The sequence below is a fragment of the Colius striatus genome, chromosome 13 (genome assembly GCF_028858725.1).
Source record: "Colius striatus isolate bColStr4 chromosome 13, bColStr4.1.hap1, whole genome shotgun sequence".
Lineage (NCBI taxonomy): Eukaryota > Metazoa > Chordata > Aves > Coliiformes > Coliidae > Colius > Colius striatus.
The window spans coordinates 14,975,720-14,997,766 of record NC_084771.1 but is presented as its reverse complement, the minus strand read 5'-3'; the positions used below and the strand labels follow the sequence as shown (position 1 = coordinate 14,997,766).

Genomic DNA, 22,047 nt, shown 5'->3' with positions numbered 1-22,047 from the left:
CTGGCACAGGCTGCCCAGGGCGGGTGTGGAAATCGCCTTCTCTGGAGGTTTACAAACCTGCCTGGACACGTTCCTACGCCCCCTGATCAAGGGGAACCTGCTTTAGCAGGGGATTGGAGTGGATGAGCTCTAGAGCTCCCTTCCAACAGCACCATCCTATGATTCTATGAAACCAGAATGATCTTCTTTGGGTGCATTTATAGGTCTTTGTGACAATTACACATTTTGAAGTCATGCCTCTTTGGCTACAGTCCCAGCTCAGGCAGCAGGTGATGCTGTGACACTAAACCAGACAGGAAGGGTTAAAATTACTTTTAATTAAATGATTCTCCTGGTCCCACCTGCTGTAAGAGAATACGGCCCTGGCAGCGTGCTAACCAAGCCAGGCCACGCCTGCGCTTGCCCAGGCATCCCGACAGTCAGGAGGGATGGTTTACATTCTCCTTTCCCTCACGCTTTGCTGCAGGCAAGCAGCCAGAGTGCTCTAATTCAGCAAGACCACTGTAGGCGCCTTGTAACCATCACAGGGGCACCACTGAGCTTTGTGTATGGCACAGGAGTGAGCTGACACCTTCTCCACACACCAGGGAGAGGAGCAAACCCCATCAGAGGATCAAATCCAAACCTCTCCATGGAATTTATGTGTGCCGTGGGCTGGGAAGCATCCAGACAGAAATTGGGTTGAAAAGCAACCAGCTCCCTCCACACCTCCTCCCCTTACTTCTGTGCCCGACGCAGGTTGGTGGTATCAGCGGCGGTGGAGCAAAGAGCACTCCACAAAAACAACCTCCCTTGCCCAAAATAGTTTGCAAAATGGTTGCAGGCTTGGCAGCAGGAGGCGGGGAGCGCGGATCGTTTGCACCGCGGCTGCCGCAACGCCAAACGGCCCGCTCTCCCCGCCAGTAAACCTCCCCAGTGCCCCGTTCATCTTCAACAGGTCTCCACGGCACAGGCTGTATTTATTTTGCATTTCTAGCCTGGCTGTGGGACGTCCGCCTGTAATTAGCTCTTGGGATTTAGGAGCTCGCATGATCTGGGGTTATCGTCAGCCACCAGAGCCGTGCTGGGATTTAAAGGGACGATGCGGCTATTTGCATATCTATGGCCGGGGCGTTAAATAGAAAGATGAGCCCTTCCCCGAAGCATGTGCATGTCCTCGCCCTCCTGTGGATGCCTTTTTGGGCAGAGACGATGCGGTTCCAAGCAAGAAAACGGGACAGCTTGCAAATATTTCCACCGGGACTTTTTGGTCCTGGCTGTCAACTCGGTTTTGGTGTCAGTTCAGCTCAAGGCTTTGGTAAATGCCATAGGTGCTGCCCCCTGCTTTCCCTTACAAGCCAACATTCCCCATGTGCCAGGTCCCCAACCCTGCCACTACCATCCCTCCCACTCTGGTCCTCACCCCGGGGGCGCCGGTGTGCCCGATGCCAGTTAGGGCGCATACTCACGGGCTCTGTGCTTCTCTGCGGTCCCTGTGCTTTCGCCTCCTTCCCTCGCGTGCAACACTCCAGCATGCAGAAATAGCTCCAAAACACGTTCTGCCTTCTGGTGAGCGATGGCAGGGTCTGAGCAGCCCCGGTCACTGCCCTCCCTAGAGGGATCCTGCTGGCACTGGTGGTACTAGAGGATCCAGCCCAGCACGGTGCTGGGGCACGGTCCGGTAACAGCTCCGGCGAGGAACATCGCTGGTTATCCGTCAAGATAATAAATTATGCCTTAGAGTTTCTCACCTGGCAACAGTCACCAAGGAAACCTGGACGGTGGTGGGTCCCTGCTGGCACTGCCCGGGGGGGCCCTGCAGCACTGGCAGAGGGGCTCTGGCTGCACCCTGGCTGGCTGCGTGGGCACAGGTTCAGCCACCCGCTCTGTAACCTGAGCCCTGGCCAGGCAAAATGCCCATCGATCTGGGCTTGGCCCTCACGCAGTGTCTGTGGGGTTGGCTGGAGGTTTCAGGAGTTTTGAGGTGCAGTTTGAGGTTTTTCTGACTGTTGAACCCTGTGTGTGCACATCAGGAGAGAAGACCTGGAGCTGCCTCAGGTGCCCATGGAGTTTCCCAGTCCCTGGTGCCGGTTTGGCTGGGAATTTTGAACACTTGTTAAAAGCAGCAGGCCTCAAGCACTCAGAGATCTCTGGAAATCTGTTAGTCTCAGAGGGAGACTGGCTCTTACTGTTCCTGCCACATGGTGCTTCCCTATTTATAGCACCCGTGGTCGTGCCCCTTCCATCCCCTGGCAGTACCACCCTGAGGCACCAGAGACAGGTGCTGGCACTTCCAGTGAGTCATTTCAGATGTGATTCGGGTAATTCTGCAAAGGGCTTCCCAGTCCCGTGCTGCCTGCAAACCTGGCTCTGCCACAGGTCCCAGCAGGCTGCTGGCATGGGAGCCATTGGAAAAGGCCATCAGGCTGGGACAAGGCTCTATCCCTGGGCCAGGGAAAGTCAGCTGGGCTGCACCCACTGTGTATGGGGTGAACAGTCATCCCAAATATTTTTTCATGTGCCTGTGATATGGGTACAGAAACTTCCTCCATCAATCATTAACCACACGGCTCCATGCCCATGGCACAGCTCCGGGGCAGCTCCCTCACCCCGGGCGGGTGCTGAGCTTCTTGGCAGTGCTGCGTCTGGCGTGAGGGGCTCTGCCCAGCCTGGGCTTGCACCCTTAGGACCATGCTGGAGCTGTGGGGTGCCTGGCAGCATCTCAGCATCTTTGGCTTATGGCTGGGGCTCAGCTGGTTAAGGTAGTGCTGGGATCCTTGTTTGCTCCCCACAGTGGCTTTTGGAGAGTCTTATGTCCTTATCGCTCCAGATCCCACTTCCTCCACCCAAAGCTCCTGCAGCTCAGACATCCCCTTGCAGCCTTTTCCCCTCCACACACAACAGCAGTCAGCATACCAGCGAAGGCAGCCCCGGCTGGGGAAAGCAGCAGGAAACCTGAGGAGCAAGATAAGAGCTTCAGGATTGCAGATCAAGGAGTTCAGGCTTTTTTGGCTCTGCTCCCTGCCCTTTTGTCCAAGGGTCCCCACCACCACCTTGCTCCCAGCCAGCTGCCTGCTCAGAATGGTTTGTATTTCTTGCCAGAGAGGCACAGGATCTGCTGCTGTTCAGGGGGTGCCTCTTTAGAGCATGAAATACCAAGCAGTGAGAGGCCACATTCCCCAGTCCGTTGCAGAGGGTTCCCCATCGTGGGCAGCAGAACTGTGCACACTGTGCTCCTTGCAGGGAATGCAGAGAAACATCCACATAGGGATTAGGCAGCAAGGAGCCAGGGACACTGTTTACTAGAGGAGACTAATTCAACTGGAAACCCCACGTGGGCTGTCAGGCGATGTCCCAACCACAAGCTGTCTCAGGCAGTGCTGGAGGTGTGAGGCTGCCCAGCAGCCGGGTGGGCAGTGCCGTGCCATCCCAGCAGCCACCAGCCTGGCCCGACCCACTGGGATTAAGGGAGACTGTGAGGAGTAAGTAACTTAAATCCAGATTAGGCTTAAGCCGCTGCTATGCAAAGGGGATGTGAGCAGGGGTTGTGCTGTGAGGACGAGCGGGTGAGAGGCTGATTGGTGCTCCTGCCCTGCAAGAAGGGGCTGCCAGGGCAGCGGCTGGCTGGGGGTAGTCTGTGCCCATGGGACATTGCCCGGGCCTCTGGGGTTTATCCCCAGGCTTGGCTTGTGCTCAGGCTGGAGGCAGCAGTATTGGGCCATGGGATGGGGCACCTTGGGCTGAGGTGCTCCCTACCATGGGGAGAAAGCACAGGCAGGAGGAGGATGAAGCACAGGGACATACCAGGTGTCTCGCTTTGTAGGTACTGAAGAGAAGTCATCGTGCCCAAGGCTGCTGAGCATGTTCCACCTCTTCTCCCACTGCTGGTCGTGGCTGCAGGCCATACAGGAACCCATCAGGTAGGTCTCCTGCCAACTCTTTTACTCAAATGTCTATGAGTGAGGGCACTGATGTGGTAACACTGAGAGCAGTGCCCATTGGAGGAACCATTCCCAAACTGGACAGTGAGACACACACATCCTCACTGCCTCTCCAGCAGAAAGGGGCTGAGCAGGCAGGAGAGCAGGGTGGGCAGGAGAGCAGGGTGGGCAGGGGACTGTCATGCATGTGGGGAACACAGGATTCCCCCTCTGCAAAATCAGCACCTCCCCAAGAAAGTTGGGGAGGATGAACTGAAACACCTGTTGTGTTTGTGAGTATCATGAGACCTGGGTTAATTCTCTGGGGATGGTGTTTCAGGAGCCCTGACAGACACTGAGGGCGGTGACGAGGTTTATGGCCCTCTCCTGCCAGTGAGGACGTGTTGCTGTAATAGTGGAGGTGGAGCTGGGTTGCCCACGCAGCCTGGTCTGTATGTTTAAGGAAGAAAACAACACTATGAATAACTATGGTGGCTTGTCAATCACAGGGAAAACATTCTGTGCGTGACTCTGGTGGAGCATGTTGCTGAAGACCAAACAGGACTGTTTAGCAACAGGAAAAAGCTCCTGAGTCCTGGCAGAAGCTCATAAAATGTCCTTGCTACCTCTCCCTAGCTGTGTGTACCCACTACTCACTGACAAGGAAGGACATCAAGAGCAATCATTAACTGCATATCAGGAACAATCATTTTGGCTTGTGCATATCATTGCTTAATCCTATGTGATATGAAAAGGGATCCTTGCCGTGGGATCATGTTGAAGGTCCCACAGTGTGGCTGTCCCATGGTGGCTGCAGGCGCCTGTGACCCCAGGCACTGGGGTCCTTACCCCCAGCTCAGTCAGAGCCTGTGTCACCCTCCTGCCCCTCTCTGGGCTGCTGTGTAGCTGCCATGGGCATGGTGGCTTGCCTGGGAGCCTGGGGACAGCAGTGCTCACTGCTGCCCAGGGAGTACAGCCTTGCTCTGGGCTGCCCATCCACTGCTGTCACTCTGCAGGAAGGTGACCCTCCTTGTCGTGGGGCTGGACAACGCGGGGAAAACCTCTGTCATTATGGACATAGAGAGAGGTGAGGAGCAGCATAGCCCCAGAGCTGGCCTTGGCAGGAGGCAGCAGCTCTATGGTCCTTTGCAACCAAGGGCCTGAGCCTTGAAGGACTGAGACCCTCGAAATACAGTTGCTGGGCTGGGGAAAGCACACAGGGTGGGGGCCGTGCCCCGGGCAGCCCTGGGAGGGGGTTAAGAGCGGAGGAGGCACACGCAGTGAGGTTGCTCCAGGGCTCACTGCAGCTGCTGTGCCCTGTCCTCGCACGCAGCGCTGCCCGGTGAGGTGCTGCCTGCGGCGCAGCCCGGCCAGACCCGCCTGCGGCTGGACAGGTTCGAGGTGACGCTGCTGGAGCTGCCCGGGGCCCAGCGCTACCGCAGCACTTGGCGCAGCCACTACAGCTCAGCCCACGGGCTGCTCTTCATCCTGGACTCGAGTGATCTGGCCCGGATGGAGGAGGCCCGCAAGGTCCTGAGCCGTGTCCTGAGCCACCCTGATATCTCTGGGAAGCCCATTTTACTGTAAGGTTGATTCCCTGGGATGTGACCTGTGGGGCTTGGAGTGGGGAGGGAGTGAGAACTTGTTGCTGGGGTGATGCAGTGTGTGGCTGGGCTGCTGTGGCGATGATGGGGAGATGGCGGGGGGGGTGGTGGTGCTGGGATGTGGGGACTCCAGCGGTGCTTGGGAGTTAGGAGCATCCCTGGAGAGAGGGGAGGATGAGGGCCGGGGCAACGCTTCACCTAATCTCAGCCAAATCAGGAGAAAGCGTCCACTCACCCCGTGGCCGTCGCGCGGCGAGGTGCCCGGGGGCCACGGTGACGGCCGCGCTCCGCTCTCCCTCCTGCCCCAGCCTGGCCAACAAGCAAGACGCGGCGACCGCCCTGCTGCCCTGCGAGCTGATCGAGCGGCTGTCCCTGGAGCGGCTGGTCAACGAGAACCGCTCGCCCTGCCGCATCGTGAGTGCGGGGCTGCCCCGCTCCCCGCTCCCCTCCCGCTGCCCGCGGGGCTGACGCGGCCGTCGCCCGCAGGAGCCCTGTGCCGCCCAGCGCTGCCCCGCCGCCGGCCCGGCCCGAGCCACCCTCCACGGCCTCCGCTGGCTGCTCCGCGCTGCCCCCGCCACCCCGGCCCCGCCGCCCGCCCCGGCCCCGCCGCCCGGTCCCCGGGCAGCCCGCACCCGCCCGCCCACACGCAGGTGGGTGCGCGGCTGTGGCTGTCCCCGTCCCCGTGCCCGTCCCCTCCAGCGGGGCTCGCCCCCATCCCCCGCCCTGCTCTCCCCCCAGGGACCTGCCGCCCCCCGCGGAGGACGGTGCAGGGAAGATGGGGCAGTACCATTCACTGCGGCCCCTTCGCCGCCTGGTGAGTGACCCGCCAGGAATGGGACGGGGTGATGGGGGCTCCTCGCCACCTTCCCTCATGCACCTGACCCTGCCCAGGAGGAGAGTGCTAAGGGCCCCGGGAGGAGGAAGAAGAAGGTGAAAGCGAGGAAGAAGGACTTGGGGCAGCCAAGCTCAGTCAAGGAGCCGGAGGGGCCAGGAGGAGGGAATGACAGCCGAGCCGGGGGTGCCGGGGGGCTCCTTCCCCCCAACAGGGTTGGGCAGGAGGATCCTGTGCCCACTGGGATGACCACTCTCCACTCAGGTGAGAGGGGCTGCGGGGGCCTGCTAGCACTGCTGGCACCAGTGCATTGGGACCCCCAGAGCCACCCTGGTGGAGTTTTTGGGACTCAGCAACATGGCCCTGTGCTGGACCACTGGTCCCCACGACCCCAGTTAGCTTTGCTTGTAGATCAGCTGAGTGCAGAATGGGCTCACAGGAGTCCAACCGAGGAAGAGGAGAGACATCTCTGAACATCTCAGCAGGGGCTGATGCCTGGATGTGATGGAGGGCTGCAGACTTGCCAGTAGCAGCCCTCAGCTGGTTTGGTGCCAGTGCATCCTTGCCCAGGTGTAGTGCCTGAAATTGTGTATTTCTCCATCAAGTGCAGGGCATGAGAAAGAAAAAGAAGAAGAAAATCAAGAATAAAATCAAGTCACAGGAACCTGCCATGGAGCAGCAGCATGAGGAGGTGTCAAGCACCTTCGGTTGGTATTTTCCTGGACAAATTTTACTGAAATTGGGGGACTAAGCTGTTCAGGGGCTCTTGGCCATGAGGTGCTCTGTGTGGGGATACAGGCACAAGCAAGTGCTACTGCAGGACAAGGTGGGGGCTGGTGGGCTTCAGGTGGAATGCAAGGAGGCAACACACTGTGCTGGAGTGTGGGGTATCCTTGCAGCCCTCACTCAGCATAGGCTGCTGGGCTGGACCCCAGAGCTTGGCCCCTGTGTTAATGCTTGACCTCTTCTCCTCCTCCCCAGACTTGTACCGACGGGCGATGCTGGCTCTGAAGATGCGACAGGAGCAGAGGAAGCAGCAGTCCACCATTGTCCCCTGAGCAGGAAGGCACAGCCCAGGGAATATGTGGTCCCAGGAGATCCCTGACTGCAGAAGCTTGTGCAGAGCTTCTGGGGTGCTTGACTAGTGCTGGCAGTCCTGGGCAATAGGTCCTGGGACATGAGTAGCATCATTATCTTCTGCATGGCTTGAAAACTAGGAATGTGCAGGAGTGAGCCAAAATCCCCTTTGTAAGATTTCTTGCTGACAGCCAGCTGGGTTGCAAACTCATCTGCAGAGGAAACCAGCTGCCTGCTGACCCTGGGTCAGTGTTCTGAGGAAGGCTCAGCCTGGACCTGACTCAGTCTGCAGAAGTGAGGAAGATCAGAGCAAACACCCCAGGGGAAAAGCCTATCTCTTGAATTGACCTATGCCCGGGTAAAGCTGTCTTCACAGGTCAGAGGCTGACTCAACTCCTCATTTAGTCCCTGGTTGTTGCCTGGAGTCTCATTTCCTGGTGATGAAGGTGGGAGAGCGCTCATGGATGGTTCATAGAAGAGTTCCACTGGGTCCCCAGACACATTTGGCAGGGCTGGCAGGAGCTCCCTCTCATGCTGGAGAAGCGTAATGCCCATGTTGTCTGTGCACCGTTGCAGCCCGTCAACAAGAGCTCAGTTCAATGGCAGATGGTAGTGGCGGAGGCTGCTGGAGGCTCCTTCCTCAGGATGGTTCCTCCTGATCATGCCATCATCCCAGGAGTGTCAAATATCCTCCTGTGTCACTGGCCTCAGCTGGTCCCTGATCCATGCTCAGCTCAGCTCTGAAACAGGAGAACAAGCAGCATTCACATCCCAACACAACCTTTCTGTGACACGTGCCATTCCTGGCAGAGCCACCCACATTGTTGTAGGGACTGGGCTGTGCCCAAGGGCTTGTGCATCTGATGCTGTCTGGGTGCATGTGCTAGGAAACCAACTGGGAAGCCAGCCCTTCAAACTCTTTCCATGAAGTCAGGAGTGCCGCAGTTTACCTTTGCAAAAGCGTTAGGACTTGAACTCAGCAGCAGAGTGAGTCACCGCTGCTCCCATGATTACTGATTAACAGGCAAATGCCTTTGTGGTCCAGGGGAAGGAAAATCACTAAAGCCGTTACCTCAGCAGGGCTGAGAAGGGAGAAGAGGCTACTCTGCCTTGCCAGTCAGCTGTAAAGTTGTAAAGTTGTTGCTAGATTCAACTGTCAGTAACTATAGGGATTGATTGTAACTGAATTGTATATAATAAGACCACAAATTAACACTGGCCTGGAAATACAGCACTTTTAGTAAATCCTTTTCTCTGTCTGGTGGAGATTCTTGCAGTGTCAGTGCAGTGGGAGGGCAAAGTGGGGACCCAAGCCTGCAGTGTAGTCCCTTCTCCTGGGGTGTCAGAGCTGATCACAGCCAGCCACGAGGCCACGGGGAGAGACACTTAAAAGTTTATTCCCTTTAACACATGCCTCTCACACCCTCACTGGGTCTGGGACGAGGCCAAACCTCCCCAAACAGCTGGTACCTCAAACCAGCCCATGGCTGTGCTGGGGCTGAGCCTTGCTGACCACAGCTCCAAAATCACATGGAGCTCACACTGCTCCTGACAGTGTGGCCCCTTGGCACAGGCACTGGCAGCTGTGTTGGGAGTCACAGTGAGCCCTGTTTGACATCCAGAGTTGGAGATGGCCAAGCAGAAAAGCCCAAGGGCAGAACTGCCCCTGCTGCTGCTGCTGGGCAGCTGAGTGAGACTTCCCCTGGGAGCCAGCTGTAAGAAAGCAGTTAGGCCAATCTAACACACTTTCCCCCAACATAGTGATCTCAAGTGGTGCAGAGAGGAAGTTCAAATACATTTCAAAATCATTCCTCCTTCTCCTGGTGTTTCCATGGCTGTGGAGCAGCTGAACCCTATGACAACCAGGAGATAATCCTGGTCTGCACTAACCAGGAATACGACTTTCATCTTCTCTAGAAGGTAAGCAGCACCAGCTCCATGTTAAAAATGGTTTAGCTCAAAGAAATACCTCAGAAGTGAAATTTTGAGATCCAAGTGATCAAAGAGAAACTAAAATATATTAATTAATGTCTACTCTGTGCCACGAGCTAATATTCTAGGCTGCTCCTGCCATGCATGAAAAGCAGTGGCTGTGGCAGGGGATGCACACTTGGGGTGGGCAGGGTAGGCAGTGCTTCTTTTTCTATCATTCTCCTCTTGCTATTCATCTTACAGCCTGATAGCTGAACAACAAGGAAGGGAAGAAGGTCTCTGGGAGGTACAGCCCTCAGTGGCACTGTCTGCTGCCACCTGAGAGATGCAGCTTTGCCCAGGCCAGTCTCAGCATGTCTAATGTACTGGTGGACATGCCAGGCCAGGCATGGTGCCCTGCAGCAGTGCTTGCCTCGAAGAGACATCCCCAAAAATAAAGTGATGGTGAGTGACACCCTCCCATGAGTCTTGGAAACTGCTGGAACTCCAAAAATGCTGAGAAGCATGGAGCAGTGCAACATAACTGGCCTGAAGAGACCCATCTTCTGACTGCTGTTGTAGAAAGGAGCCAGTGTCAATAGCATTTTCTGCAGGACTGGAGGCAGATGGATGATACAACTGGGCTTTGAATTTAAGCATTTTTATATTATCTGCCACATCTCTTTTTTTTCAGATTTCCAGATTAGCTGTCTCAGGAGGGTTGGGTTAGGCAAAACCTGGTTTCTGCCTCCATGAGCATTTTCATAGTGCCTCAGTCTGGGCTGTGGCTGCATTTGTTGCAAACTGGTATCACAGAAGTGTGGATGAGTTTCGCATGTCTACAGCCCACTTCTCCTTGATGGTGCTCGTTTGGGGAACCTGCGTCTGCCCACATGGCCACCAGCAGCTCTCTCCACAGTATGTGTCCTTCTAAGCCTGAAGGATGGAGGGAAGGAGGCTGTGCTTGTCTGAGCTTTGCAAAAGTTGATACTGGTTTGTTTGGTGCCAGGAGGAGATGAAGAGGTGTTTTGATGAGTGCCTGTGGGCATACACCTACACAGAAGCATGGCTGATCCCACCTCCTCATACCAACATTGCTTTGCACAAGTGGTTTTTCTTCTTGATGCATGTCATTGCTACAAAAATTGGGCTGAAATTTGGAGAGTAGGAGAGAGACTACTGCTGTTTTGAGAAAAGAGGTGAGAAGAGCATTGCTCTATCAGTACTGAAACCGCTGCTGAGCCAAGCCCTTCGGTGTGCAGCACATCAACAAGCTTTTCAGACAGCAAGAAGACCTGGAAGAGAGCCTGACAGATGGGACCCCTCCAGCTGCACCCATGGTCCTGCTCTGCTTTCTCCCACTCCAGCTGCACCCATCCATGCTGTGCTTTCTCCCACTCTGCATACACCCATGGATCTGCTGTGCCTTCTCCCACTCCTTCACACCTTGCTTTCTGTCCGCTGGCTGGGCTTAGCCAGAAATTACGCTTTATTATTTAACCTCACCTTGCTCCTCTCTACTGCCAGGAGAGGATGAAGAAGATGTTGTTGACTCTCAGAGCTCCTCTGAGAGCCCTTGACTTGTCCTACAAATGTGGACAGGGATGGAGGTCCTCCCTCAGGAAGCTGGGGTATCTCTCCTGCTGTACATCCATCATTGCATTTTACGAATAATAAGTAATTAGTGTGTTTTCCCCCTAGATGAGCCTTTCTAGGAGAGTGTAAACCATTGTAGGTCTTAGTATCATTTGTAGCTTTGGATGTAGAGGTCTTTTGGGAGTCAGCCCTCCACTGGTATCCTCCTGCAGTGAGGGTACCCCACGTTCTGTGAGGCAGGATGGAGAAGGATAGCCCAGTCCTGGGGTGCTCCAGAGACTGTGGAGCCATGAAGTGGCACAACCCAGCAGCAGCCAGGTCTCATGGGTGAAAACAACAAAGAGACAGAGATTTGTGACTGTGTGAAAAAGCATGGTTCTTTCTCTTCTCCTTCACTAACCTCAGATTACAGAAGAAGGAGCCAGGAAGTGGTTTTTGACAGAGTATCCCAGTCACTGGATTTTGCACGTCAATTTAGGGCTGTAAAGGAAATTAAGAGCAAATGTGAGTGATCCTTGCTTACAGGTGCTTTGCAAGGCAAATACAAAGGGCTGCATCCTGTGGGGATGCCTGCAGGTATTCCTTGTTACCCACCAGCCTCTCTGTAAGGGCATATATACAGCCAGGGCAAGGCCAGGGCTTTCCTGGGAATGGAGACTAGGATTCTGGAGAGGAGAAAGGTCTTTTACAGGTAGCTCTCCTGTGCTGCACCAAAGTTAAAAAAATTAATAGCAATTTCTTGTTCCAGAGTGGCTGTAACTGGTGAGGAGATGGGCAGCCTCTGCTCCCTGGCTCTGAGATAGGGCTATCACGAATGTGCTGGTCAGGCAGCAAAGGTGTGGGGCTCTGTCTCAGGTTACACTGCTGCTGAAAGCTGGCTACAGTATGTATATACTTAAATAAATATATGAGCTAGGTTTGTGGTTTTAAACCTTGGAGTGGGTGTTTGGGTTGATAAAAAGCCTGGCATGAATGTTTTTTGAGCTCAAAGTTGGTTGTTATGTACAATTTCTTCCTCTTGCAGCTCCTGCCTCTGACTCAGGTGGGCTGGGTGCCAGCATGCTGTTGAGGCGCTTTTCTAGTTGAGTCAGAAAAAAGGGAACTGTTTGGAGATACTTTTAAGCTTTTCCTGTGTAAGTGCACTAGGGCACAACTGATTTCCTTGAGATTATTCAAAATCCAGAGCTGAAAAAAATGCCAGCATGGGATATTGGGCACCTTTCACCCCCCCCAGCTCTGAGAGTGCATAGATGAGCAATGAATAATCAGGCAGAGGGTTTCTTTCGAGGTTTTGTCAAAAGTTGTAGATCTTTTACTGCATTACTTTAAAAATGAGAGCTGAAGTGTTTTCTGTCATGCATTCTGCAGAATTATTAGAAAAAACAGGGCTTAATTAGGTGAGAGTAACTCCCCAAGCTTCTCTTGATTGTTACGGAAGAGGATATTAAGGCTTTGCAGGGAAAAAGAAGATAACAAAGAGTGGAAATTAAGAAAATAAGAAAACTTTCCCTTTCTAGGTTAAATGAGCCTTTTTGGAGATGTTACTACTGGCAGGAGGAGGAAGAAAATCACCAAATCTATTTAATGGATGTATTTGTCTTGGGGAACAAGGGAATGTACAGGAATGCAAGGTATAGAGATTTCTCATGTCATGTACCAAATATACTTGCTTTCTCCCCTTAGGAAAAGCTTGTTTTTAAAAAGGAAAATTCTGTTAACTAAAGTTGGTAGTCTTTTTCTTTCATAAATTATCACTCTGTAAGTTACTGCATATTTGAATAGATTATTTTAAACTATAAGGGGAAAGTGCTTCTTGAGAAAGACTGTTGGTGTATTAACAGGAAGGGCTTTTGCTACACAGTAGCACTGGATATGGGATCAAGAGCCCACTTATTAACCAGAAGTTTTCATGTTACTGTCTTTTGCAGCAATTGGAGCTCAGTCCACTTCTGTGAGAGAACTTTCACCTTAATAAACCACATTTCTATTTCCGTGTAGCTGGGTTTAGCAAAACTCCAGCCCAAGTTCCTGACCTGTGATATAAATCACTTCCTTGCTGCCTAAGCTGTACTCTACATCAGGACTTTACAACCCACCTTCCATGAATAGTGCAGCTGTAGGAAGAAGTTTTGAGGGTGGTTTTGTACATCTTTTGTTCTGCTTTTGCTGGGCTTGTGTTGGCAGGTTGTAAGGTACAATCGTTGCACAGATTTGCAGCTACCAGTGGCTGAATCCTGTGCCTTGCTCCAGGAAAGAAAGCTGCTAGTGGGGTGAGAAATTGATTGAAAATGGATTGAAAGTGGACAAAAGCATGTGCAAATTGCCTTGCTTGGTGGATGCTTGCTTGGGTGCTGCTGCTGAGTCAACTCAGTAGTGTTTGTTACAGGCTCTGAGCTTACCTCTTCTTCTAGAAAGGCTGGGGAAAACCCAGAGCATTCCCTAGGAGGTCTCTGCTGCAGATTGTGACTTCCCAGGGGAAGTCATAAGTCCAAAGTGGATGTTTTTGGCACAGGCTGAAAGGCAGAACTTTGGAAGCTGGCACGGTGGGATGCTGTCAGCTGGTGCTTGCCATGTTGTGCTCATCTAGGGGGTGGCAAATGGGATGTGCAAGCTTTGAGAGAAATACTGAGGCATCTCTCTGGGCAACTACTTCTGCAGACAGAGTTATTGGCTTCCTTTCCTTGTGGGCATTTTGCAAGTATGACACAATCCTTCCTTATATCACCCTTGACATCATGCTGAGCACTTGCTGGCCCCTTCTGGATGAGATTCGATTCTTCTAGGCAGACGAGTGCTAGAGGAAGATGAATCATATACCCTGCCCTGCTGAGGGGCAGTGAGAAATACTCAGGGTTGTCAGCAGCTGAAGGCTGTATGTAGGACTTGCAGATGCAATATTTGTGGCTTTGGATGCTTTTAGAAAGCAAGCTCCTAGTCCCATGCCTGTTGCTCAACCCATGCAGGCAGGATAAGTGAAGACCACTGCAGGGTGGATTAGAAAGTCTCAAACATGAACAGACAGACACTGCTGCCAAAAATTGTTCTCAATTTAAAAAAAGTGTTTGTCACTGAATCCATGAAGGATCTGTCCCATTCAGGAAAAGGGAAAGAAAAGAATTGTGCTATCCACTCCTCCCTAGCACTGCCCCAAGGAAGGCAGGGAAGGGCTCTCAGCACATATCAATGTTGGCAAGGATGGAGCCCTGCCAGTCTCTGCAGAGTGCTGTGACTGCAACAGCTCTGAGTGTGAACTCAGTTTCCCAGATGGCGATGGACCTGGAATGGTTCTCAGAGGGGAAAAATAAGTTGCTTTGAAGGCAGGTAGCTGCAGTGGCAGTCAGCAGCAAGTTCCCTTTCCCTGATCCTCTTGCTCAATGTGAGCAGGAGCTCCATATGCAGCAAGTCAACAGGGAGGTAGGTCATGCCCTTACAGTAAACTTGCTGTCAATCTAAATAGCTGAATTAACAAGATGTACTTCAAGTCATGAAAACATTAAAGGTAAAGCTGTATTACTCGTCAGGTGCTAGGACGGACCTTGAAGAGAAGTCATACATTTCTATTGACTTAATATTCCACTAGATGGTATAAAAGTCTCATCTTGACACGCTCTTCCAAAGATAGCTGTCATCCTCTAAACGGCCACGTGATGGCAGAAGAAGCAAAGAACACGGTAAAAAAACAGACGGTTCAATAAAAATAAGGCAGCGTGTGTTAGCGTGTGTCCCTATGTTACCTGGGAGGGTGGCTCTCACCTCCTGCTAAGCTATCTGCCAGAGGCTGACGTTCAAAAGCTGACGTTCATCACTGTAAGCATTAAAAAGCAGAGGTTACAGGCCATGAGAACAGTTTTCTGAAAGGATCTGATGGACTCTCCCAAGCTGTGAATAGTTCATGGCAATCCCTTGGGTTGCTCTTGTTCATGCCCTGGACGGCAACCTGCTAGTGTCCTGGATAAGTAGCTTTTGATGCTAGTTGAAGTGGTCGTGAGTCCCAGGTGAGCTATATTGTGCAAAATTTTCCCTGGGACCTGCTATTTGTAGTCTCCTTGCTGTGGGCAGGGCATGCCTCGAAGGACGATGGAGTCCCTGCTTGCTTTGGTACTCTGTCTCTGCCCTGTGTATTATCTGCATGGGGATGAGCTGTTTGTGTCATTAAAATGTGCACTAAAACTAGATTCCCTTGTGAAAACACTGAGCTGATTAGAGTTGCTTCCAGACTAGCAGCTGAATCATGCAGGCTATTGCAGGGTGTAAAAAAGCCCAGTCAGGATTGGTTTGCTTCCTATCTGTGAGGATGGTTTCTGCTGAGATAGGAGTTTTGCTGACCCAGGGCCACTGTGTCAGCAACAAAAGGGAGGTGACAGTTACCTTAATTTCTGCAGTAAAGTGCCTTTGGCTATGCGGGGTATGTAGGGAGATGGGTGGATTTAAGCAGTATGGTACATGGCAGGGGATGCTGGTTCTGCTCTGGCTGAGTATGGGAGAACAAGTGCTTGTCTGTACATGCTTCCCAGCTGTGGTGACTTCTTTGGACTTGCTTCATCTGGGAGTTCCCTGGAACAAGGCCTCTCTGACACCTTAGCCACAGACACTGTTGGCAATATGTTAAAGATAGTGACAAAGATAATGCTGAATTCCATTTCACAGTCTAAGTCTTGCAGTTTATTTCTAACTCCAGCAAACTTTTACAAATAAATACAACAGCATTTCAAACCAAACTGCAGAGGGGCTCTAAGTTGTGCAGCATGGGAATTACAAAAAGAAGTGTGGCTGCATAGATCTTCTGCTGTTGAGACCAACATCCCTTCTTACCAGTAAATATGGGGGAAAGATGACTCTAACTGTAGGAATACATTGAAGAGAGGAATAACATCACTGGTCTGTTCAATACCCACCACAGAGCTCTGAGACAGCAAAAAATGTCTAAGAATGGCATCTCACTCCTGTAACCAACACAGGCTAGAAAAACATCAAGAAAATATCAACAAAAGTATGTGGAAGCTGCAATACAGTGTTGATGTAAGTTTACCTCTGTTTTGTGGGGGAGGGAAGCCTAGAACAGGCTAGGCATTATATTAAGGTGTTTAACAACTCCCATTCATTATTTTAAAATGTGTTTAGAACTGCCTAGCATTGTTTCCTTGTTTCCTCTGTTGTGGTTAGGCTTTTGTTGGAAAGGTAAGTAACAGAACAGCTGCGCTGAGAATAGTGGAAGAGTTGGGCATGGTACTCAGATGAGTGCTGGCTGTCCTCATGGGAATGCTGCTTTGCTCAGCAGGGATGTGAGAGCTTTCCTTGCCTGCCTACTGCAGCCCTGGGATAGCTGGGGTTAAAGAAAAACAATATTGTCTTGGCCTGTCCAACACCAGTTTGCTATTTCGCTGCTGCTCAGGGTAGGCTTTCTGTGTGAACTTAGATATATCCTCCTGTGAAAAACTGCCAGACAGTTGGTGCTTCAATAAAGCAAGTGTGACTGGTTTTAGCCATAGTAAAATCAATACGATACTATTCTTGCTTTAAAAATGCCAAGTGAAAAAAATCGTTTTCCAGGTCTCTAGAAGCCTACAGCCATTCTCTGGGCCCAGTGATGCTGTAACAAGGTGAGTTTTTCTCAGTTTCCAGGGAGAAAACTGTTTTGAAATAGGAGCAATGCAGGGTACTGAAATGACAGTGGTGCCTGGCTGATGGTATTGAGCAGCCCCTCTGCTTCCAAAGATTCTCGGGGCTGCTGGCAGGGAATAGCATCAAGAAAACTCCCTGCCCTGTGCTATTGCAGAGAATATTGCAACAAAAAAGGCTGGGTTTATTACCAGGCAATAACAATACCAAAACCAGAAAATGTAGACTTTTTTAGGCTATATCTCACATCTCAATTTTTGTGATTTATGTGAAAACAAATATTCTCAAGCTCTGTGCCTTCCAGACTGGGAAGATGTTACCACAAAGCAGCTATTTCAGGTGAATGTTGCTTCCTCTCATGCATTAACCCAGTACAGGAGGAAGAGGGTATGGGCTGATCAATGTGCTGCTGGAAGACTGGAGACACCAGGGAAAGCTGGACAGTTCTAGGCTGGAAAGCTGGACAGTTCTGGGCTACAAAATTGCCCCTGGGGATTGGGCTGAGCTTGATGGCTGACAGGCTCTCCTGAGAGTGTGCTGGAGCCTCCTGGGAAGAGTTTGCAGTGGGGAAAACCCCTGAACACCTTCCATGGTCAGTCAGGACTCAGGGTAAGTGCTCCAAGGTGTATTTATGTTTGCTTGAGCACCAAGGCAGTGACTGGACGTTTGGATTGGAGGACGATGAAGATGGCTGAAACACAGGAGAGAGGGGATCTTTCTCTAGACCCGGTGTCTAGCCATGGTCCCAGTGAAGGGTTGGAAGGCGTACCGAAAGAGTCTACCCCAGGGGCTCTGAGGGCTGCAAGGGTGCTGAGGAAGAGCTCTCACCCTGCGAGGACTGTCAGACATCGTCCCAGGTTTCCCAGGGAGTGGGGCAGTCCTCAGCCCTAGAGATATTGCGAAGCTGTGGCGCTGAGGGCCATGCGTTAGCGGTGGGCTTGGCAGTGTGAGGGGAGAGGTTGGACTCGATGATCCCCATGGTCATTTCTAAGCAAACGGAGGCAGCGCTTTGCGTCCCTCAGGCCCGGCCCGCGGGCGCGCCCGCCGCGGCACTACAGCTCCCAGGATGCTGCGGGGCAGGCGGCACCGCCTCCCGGCGCGGCGGGACAGAGGCGGGACGCGGGGAGGCGGCGGCGGCCGAGCCGGGCCGGGCCCGCGGCGGCGATGGTGCGCGGCCGGCGGCGGGGCCCGCGGGCGACCTAGGAGCCGGGCGGGCGATGCGGCCGTGAGGGCGGCGGGGCCGGCGCCGCCGCGATGCTCCGCCGCAGCCTGAGCCGCCTGGTGAGTGGGGGCGGCGGGGCGGGTTCGGCCAGGGGCTGGTGGGCGAAAAGTTCATTATTACGATTTCCTTTTTTCTTCTCCCCGCTTTTCCCGGTTTGCTTCTCCGGGATGGGGGGGGATGCCGCGGGCGTGGGGCGGGGATCCCTCCGGCTCGCTCCCGCCAGCGAGCCGCAGCGAAACCTCCCGCCTTGCGAAACCTCCCGGGCAGGGCAGGGCCGGGCCCGCGCTGCGGCTCCGCGCAAGAAGTTGCTTTTGCTCTGAGAGCCTAAACTGGCTTTGCTAATTTTTTTTTTGGTTCCTCTCCTTCCCCCTCCAATAGCCCCAAAAGCTCCAGGAGGGAGACTGCTCAGTCCCTGGGAGCACGCATCCCAAACCGCGCGGTTGTAATCCGTGGGAGGTGCGGGGCGGTTGTCAGGGTGCTGCCGCTGCTTTTGCGCCCGCTGCCTGTCCCCGGGTACGTTAAACACCCTCCCGGTGCCACGTGAGCTACTTGAAGATTTCACCGTGACTTCATTGCTTGGCCTGAACTCTGTAATTACTCATTTTTCCCTTTTCCACAGCAAGTGTGGTAAAACCAGTGTTTTAACATCATTTCAGGAGCTTCTGTTTATTTAGCCGTGTCATTTATTGCACAGTGCTTAGTTAACAAAGTTCCTGGGGTTTAAAGAGCAGGCATGTGTTTTTAGTCCGGTGCATATACAGCCTCGGAGGCTCAGGAGCTGTGTCCTGAGGCACATTGCACCTCTTGGCACCCATTTACCTGCCAGAATAATGAGCTTTGCCTGGGGCTGCCCACAAGGCCAGAATCACTGGGAGATGCATTTTCATGTTCACTTTTGGTTTTGGGCAAGCTGTTCGGGCGGGATTTCCAGGCTTTCAGCACAAGGAACTCTAATCTCTTTTTGAAGTCTGGAGGTAGCTCGGTAGCAGTTCTTGCGGGGTGGGTGGGGAAACTGTTAATTTGCCCATTTGTAAGTTGCACTTCTGTTGCAGGCTTTGGGTTAGCCCTGTAGGGAACACACCTACTGCAACTATTGTTTTGCGGCCACGGGGACAAACGTATCAGATGTAATATCAATGCCTTGAGTTTCTGACTTTGACTTTGAATGTAGCTCTGCTTTGTGTTAAGTGCTTCCTGCCTGCCCATGCTGGAGGCTTTTTCTTGAGTCCTGGCTGGAGGCATTTGGGCTATGAAGCCTCTCCGAAGAGCTCAGCTTAAAAGTGTGGTTGGGTGGCTGCCTCCTGGGAGCAGGTGCCCATGAGGTGCCTGGCTGAGCTCCAGCGCCCTCCTCACTGTGCTGGCTCCACACTATCTCTCACAGCCCTTCGACATGGAGAGGGTGCAAACACTGCTGCTGGGGTGTGATGTTCATAGGAGTGAAGAATCAAACAGCCCTGAACGCTGAACACAGGTATTTCTGCCTGCTTTGTTCTGGGCTGTTGTGTTTGGAAGGTTGGAGGTGGTTTTCTGGTTAGAGGAACAGCTCTGCTCTGGGAGCTTGGCAGCTCACCAGGGTGTCTGCAATGTTGTTAAGGGGTTTAAAACATTTTTTTCCCCCTTATTGGCTTTGTTAAGCAGCACTTGAGCAGTGATGAGGTGTGTCTGTTATCAAAGTGGTACAGGTAGCTCAGACCCCCTGTCCTTGGGCAGATAGCAGCTCCTGCCCTGTTCCCCATCCCCAGCGCTGTGGGCATCCTGGGAGGTGGGAGGGGAGAATAGCCTGTGGCCATCTCCATGAAGGTATCCCCAAGCTGCTGTCTTGCCCTTGGCCTCATATGGGTAACATGAGGCTTCAAGTGATGCTTGTATTGTGGCAGTTGCATTGCAGAAGATTCACCACGGTTATTAGAAACTGCAAATTATTTGACAGTTAAGATACCATAGGGCTATTCTGACAAATGTTGTCACCTTGCCACTGTATGGTCTCTGCTGGAGGCTCATAAATACCAACAGATATTAAAAATCCTATTTTTCGGATGTGTTTCACGTCTTAGGCAGAATTAATGTGTTTTGTGCTATTGACATGACTGTTGTGACTCCATTTCTCCCTCTCATAACCTTCCTGGATAGAGGATGAAACAGGATGGCAAAAATGAGGTAAAAAAGGGCAGAATGGTGTATGTGGGTCCGCTTCTCTGCTCTGGGGTACAGACTGATGCTCTCTGCAGAAACAAATTGGATTCTGAACTTTAATTTACAGTGCTGAGATCATCCTTGCTGAAAGAAGAGTGGGGCTGGGAATGCTGCGGGGAGGTGGGATTGAACTGCCACAGTTAATCCACTTTCATGAGACACTGTCAACTAGAAATATAACTTTAATGCTTTTTTGGAAATGGATTGTGGCGTTGGAGTCATATTTTTAGTCTCATGCTACTTGTATGGCTGTTTTGGGAAGGTGTGTTGGTGAGTAGAGGAGCGTTTGGGTCTTTCTTCTGCGGAGCTTCTCACAGGACTGGGGTGAGCACAGCCCACCTCCAGACTCACTTGGCAGATGCCTAGGAGGTTCTTGGGTCCCTGCCTCCTGCATCAAAGATGATGTGCTTTTTTCCCTTAATTACTTTTCCTGGGTTCTTCCAAACAGTGTAGACAGCTGTGCCTTTGGGCCACAGCTACACACCACAGCTCTGCTGATGCCACGGGGCCAGTGGCCATTCTGGCTCTTGTAAGAACTAAGAAATACAGACAGAAAAGTCACCAATGCCTCTGTTTCCCCAGTTTGCTTTTATTTAAGCTGGTGTAGAATAGAGCCCTGGGGGCTGTTGTCCTGGGTCTTGCCTCTGCGAACTGTGTGTCCTTGCTCTGTTATTTTCCTGGTCTTGTTTAAAACCCAGGATAAGTAAGAAAAATAACAAACAGTCTGTAACTGGGAGCGAAATTCTTTGCTTTGTGTTTTGTAAAGCATCTAACAACAGGAACTTAGTTGTGTTATTCCCTTTTAATTAAATATCTTGGGGCTTGATCCTCTTTGCCATCCACGCCTTGGTAAATCCCCGGTGCTTAGCGAGTGCTGGGCAGGTCCTGAGCTGCAGGTTCTCAAGAACATTGGCCTTGATGTCAGGGGAAGGAAGATGCCTCTTAGATGGGTGTGCAAGTGCTTGTGACTCAGTGCCTTTGATTTGTAGGCTGGCAATGATGTTCCCTTGCTGGTGTTCTCCTGTGGTCTCAATCCATCTCTGCTGCATGGCTGCCAGTGATGGGGGTACACCCAAGTTGGTTATGAGGCTGTTTAGGGTTCCACACCCTCTGACCTTCCTCTCCCTGGTCTTGTCAGCTCCTCGGGTCAGGACCTGTCCCTTGGTGTCCCTGTTCCAGTTGGTAAGGAGAGGGCAATGGAGGGTTGCTTTGTGCAGCCCTAAAAAACAAGGAGCTGCCTTTGTAACGGACTGTTACTCAATTTGCATGCTTGGTGCTGCTTTCACACAGACTTTTCCATCTGGGGCTCATTGTATCTGATTAAAAAACCTTCCTGCAAACTGCCATGAGGCAGGGGACAGGCACTTGTCTGAGCTTTAATGTCACCTGTGGTGTGTCACCTCTGAGGGGCTACCCCAGTTAGACGTTCTGGGCTGTGCTTTACCACCTGCTTTGCATCCCCTGGCTGGTGTTCTGCCAGCAGCAGAGAAGAGGTTCTCATTAAGATGCTTGCGAGTGTCAAAAATTTCTTTTCCACATCCTTACCTTTCCTGACACAGTGAGGGGACAGATCCTGTCCTTGTGGATGGGGGCTCATGTGCACATGAGCAACGCCCTCTGGGAGGTTTGATGCTTGTTTGGACTCTGCTGTAGTATTGCAAAGCCTCTTTGGATTTTTTTTAAGGTTATCCCACTCCAAGTTCCCTCCAGCCCTACACAGCCAGGGGAGCAGGGTGGTGCTGCCAGGGAGGGGGGGGTCTGGGTCAGAATGTCCCATCATAGGCTGAGCCATCAGCAGGACCAGCCCATGGTGTGTGCACTTGTGTCCCCAAAACTGTGCCAGGACCCTTTAGAGAGGAACAGAGGCAGGAGGAAAGCCATGGAGAAGGCATGTATTGACTTAAGAGAGTTCCAAGAAGGAGCAGGGCAGGTGGCGATGCTGAGCCCTGGGGGGCAGGTCCTACCTGCCACTCTGTGGGAAAAGAATGCTATTGAGACCTAATCCAGTGCTAGAAAATGAGGTCCAAAGTATCATTTTAGAAGGGAAAGAAATTCCCCTTTGCAATGGGGAGGAGATGAGGAGGGGCAGAGGTG

At 52.3% G+C, this 22,047-nt stretch overlaps 2 protein-coding genes across 6 annotated transcripts in view; both read left to right on the top strand.

Annotated features, from left to right (window-relative positions):
• The first annotated feature begins 3,840 nt into the window (after positions 1 to 3,840).
• ARL13A (ADP ribosylation factor like GTPase 13A) lies at positions 3,841 to 5,486 on the top strand. The gene is made up of 3 exons (XM_062007006.1): positions 3,841 to 3,899; positions 4,916 to 4,986; positions 5,233 to 5,486. Exons 1-3 carry the CDS (start codon positions 3,841 to 3,843, stop codon positions 5,484 to 5,486), a joined length of 384 nt encoding a protein of 127 aa, XP_061862990.1.
• A 12,228-nt stretch (positions 5,487 to 17,714) lies between these two features.
• The window catches only part of ATP11C (ATPase phospholipid transporting 11C), a 57,809-nt gene continuing 53,476 nt past the window's right edge, over positions 17,715 to 22,047 (top strand). For all 5 annotated transcript variants that reach the window (XM_062006320.1, XM_062006319.1, XM_062006316.1 and 2 more), the window contains exon 1: positions 17,715 to 17,819. In XM_062006320.1, coding sequence (XP_061862304.1) covers positions 17,793 to 17,819 — 27 coding nt within the window. In that variant the 5' untranslated portion in view covers positions 17,715 to 17,792. The remainder of the gene's footprint in view (positions 17,820 to 22,047) is intronic.

Excerpts from the sequence above, each read along its gene's own strand:
- ARL13A (XM_062007006.1), top strand. The coding sequence starts at position 3,841 with ATGTTCCACCTCTTCTCCCACTGCTGGTCGTGGCTGCAGGCCATACAG. Across the intron at positions 3,900-4,915 it reads GCCATACAGGAACCCATCAG|GAAGGTGACCCTCCTTGTCG; the intron begins GTAGGTCTCCTG and ends GTCACTCTGCAG. Across the intron at positions 4,987-5,232 it reads CATTATGGACATAGAGAGAG|CGCTGCCCGGTGAGGTGCTG; the intron begins GTGAGGAGCAGC and ends CCTCGCACGCAG.